The sequence below is a fragment of the Leptonychotes weddellii genome, unplaced genomic scaffold (assembly GCF_054177405.1).
Source record: "Leptonychotes weddellii isolate Sample4059 unplaced genomic scaffold, ASM5417740v2 HiC_scaffold_371351, whole genome shotgun sequence".
NCBI classification, from domain to species: domain Eukaryota; kingdom Metazoa; phylum Chordata; class Mammalia; order Carnivora; family Phocidae; genus Leptonychotes; species Leptonychotes weddellii.
The window spans coordinates 1-206 of NW_027973958.1; the positions used below are offsets into that span (position 1 = coordinate 1).

At 48.1% G+C, this 206-nt stretch overlaps 1 protein-coding gene across 1 annotated transcript; it reads left to right on the plus strand.

The window, feature by feature from the left end:
- Nucleotides 1-6: 6 nt before the first annotated feature.
- On the plus strand, nucleotides 7-200 carry LOC145719288 (large ribosomal subunit protein eL39). The gene has a single exon (XM_081810785.1). It carries the CDS (start codon nucleotides 20-22, stop codon nucleotides 173-175), a length of 156 nt encoding a protein of 51 aa, XP_081666911.1. The 5' UTR covers nucleotides 7-19; the 3' UTR covers nucleotides 176-200.
- Nucleotides 201-206: the final 6 nt, after the last annotated feature.

Consider the following 206-nt stretch of genomic DNA (forward strand, 5'->3'; position numbering starts at 1 on the left):
TGGCTGGCTGCTTCTCACCATGTCTTCTCACAAGACTTTCAGAATCAAGCGATTCCTGGCCAAGAAACAAAAGCAGAATCGTCCCATTCCCCAGTGGATTCGGATGAAAACTGGTAATAAGATCAGGTACAACTCCAAGAGGAGGCACTGGAGGAGAACCAAGCTGGGTCTGTAAGGCGTCACCCATCATGAGATGACACACTTAA

Bases quoted from the DNA above. Each gene is read 5' to 3' on its own strand.
- LOC145719288 (XM_081810785.1), top strand. From the start codon at position 20: ATGTCTTCTCACAAGACTTTCAGAATCAAGCGATTCCTGGCCAAGAAA.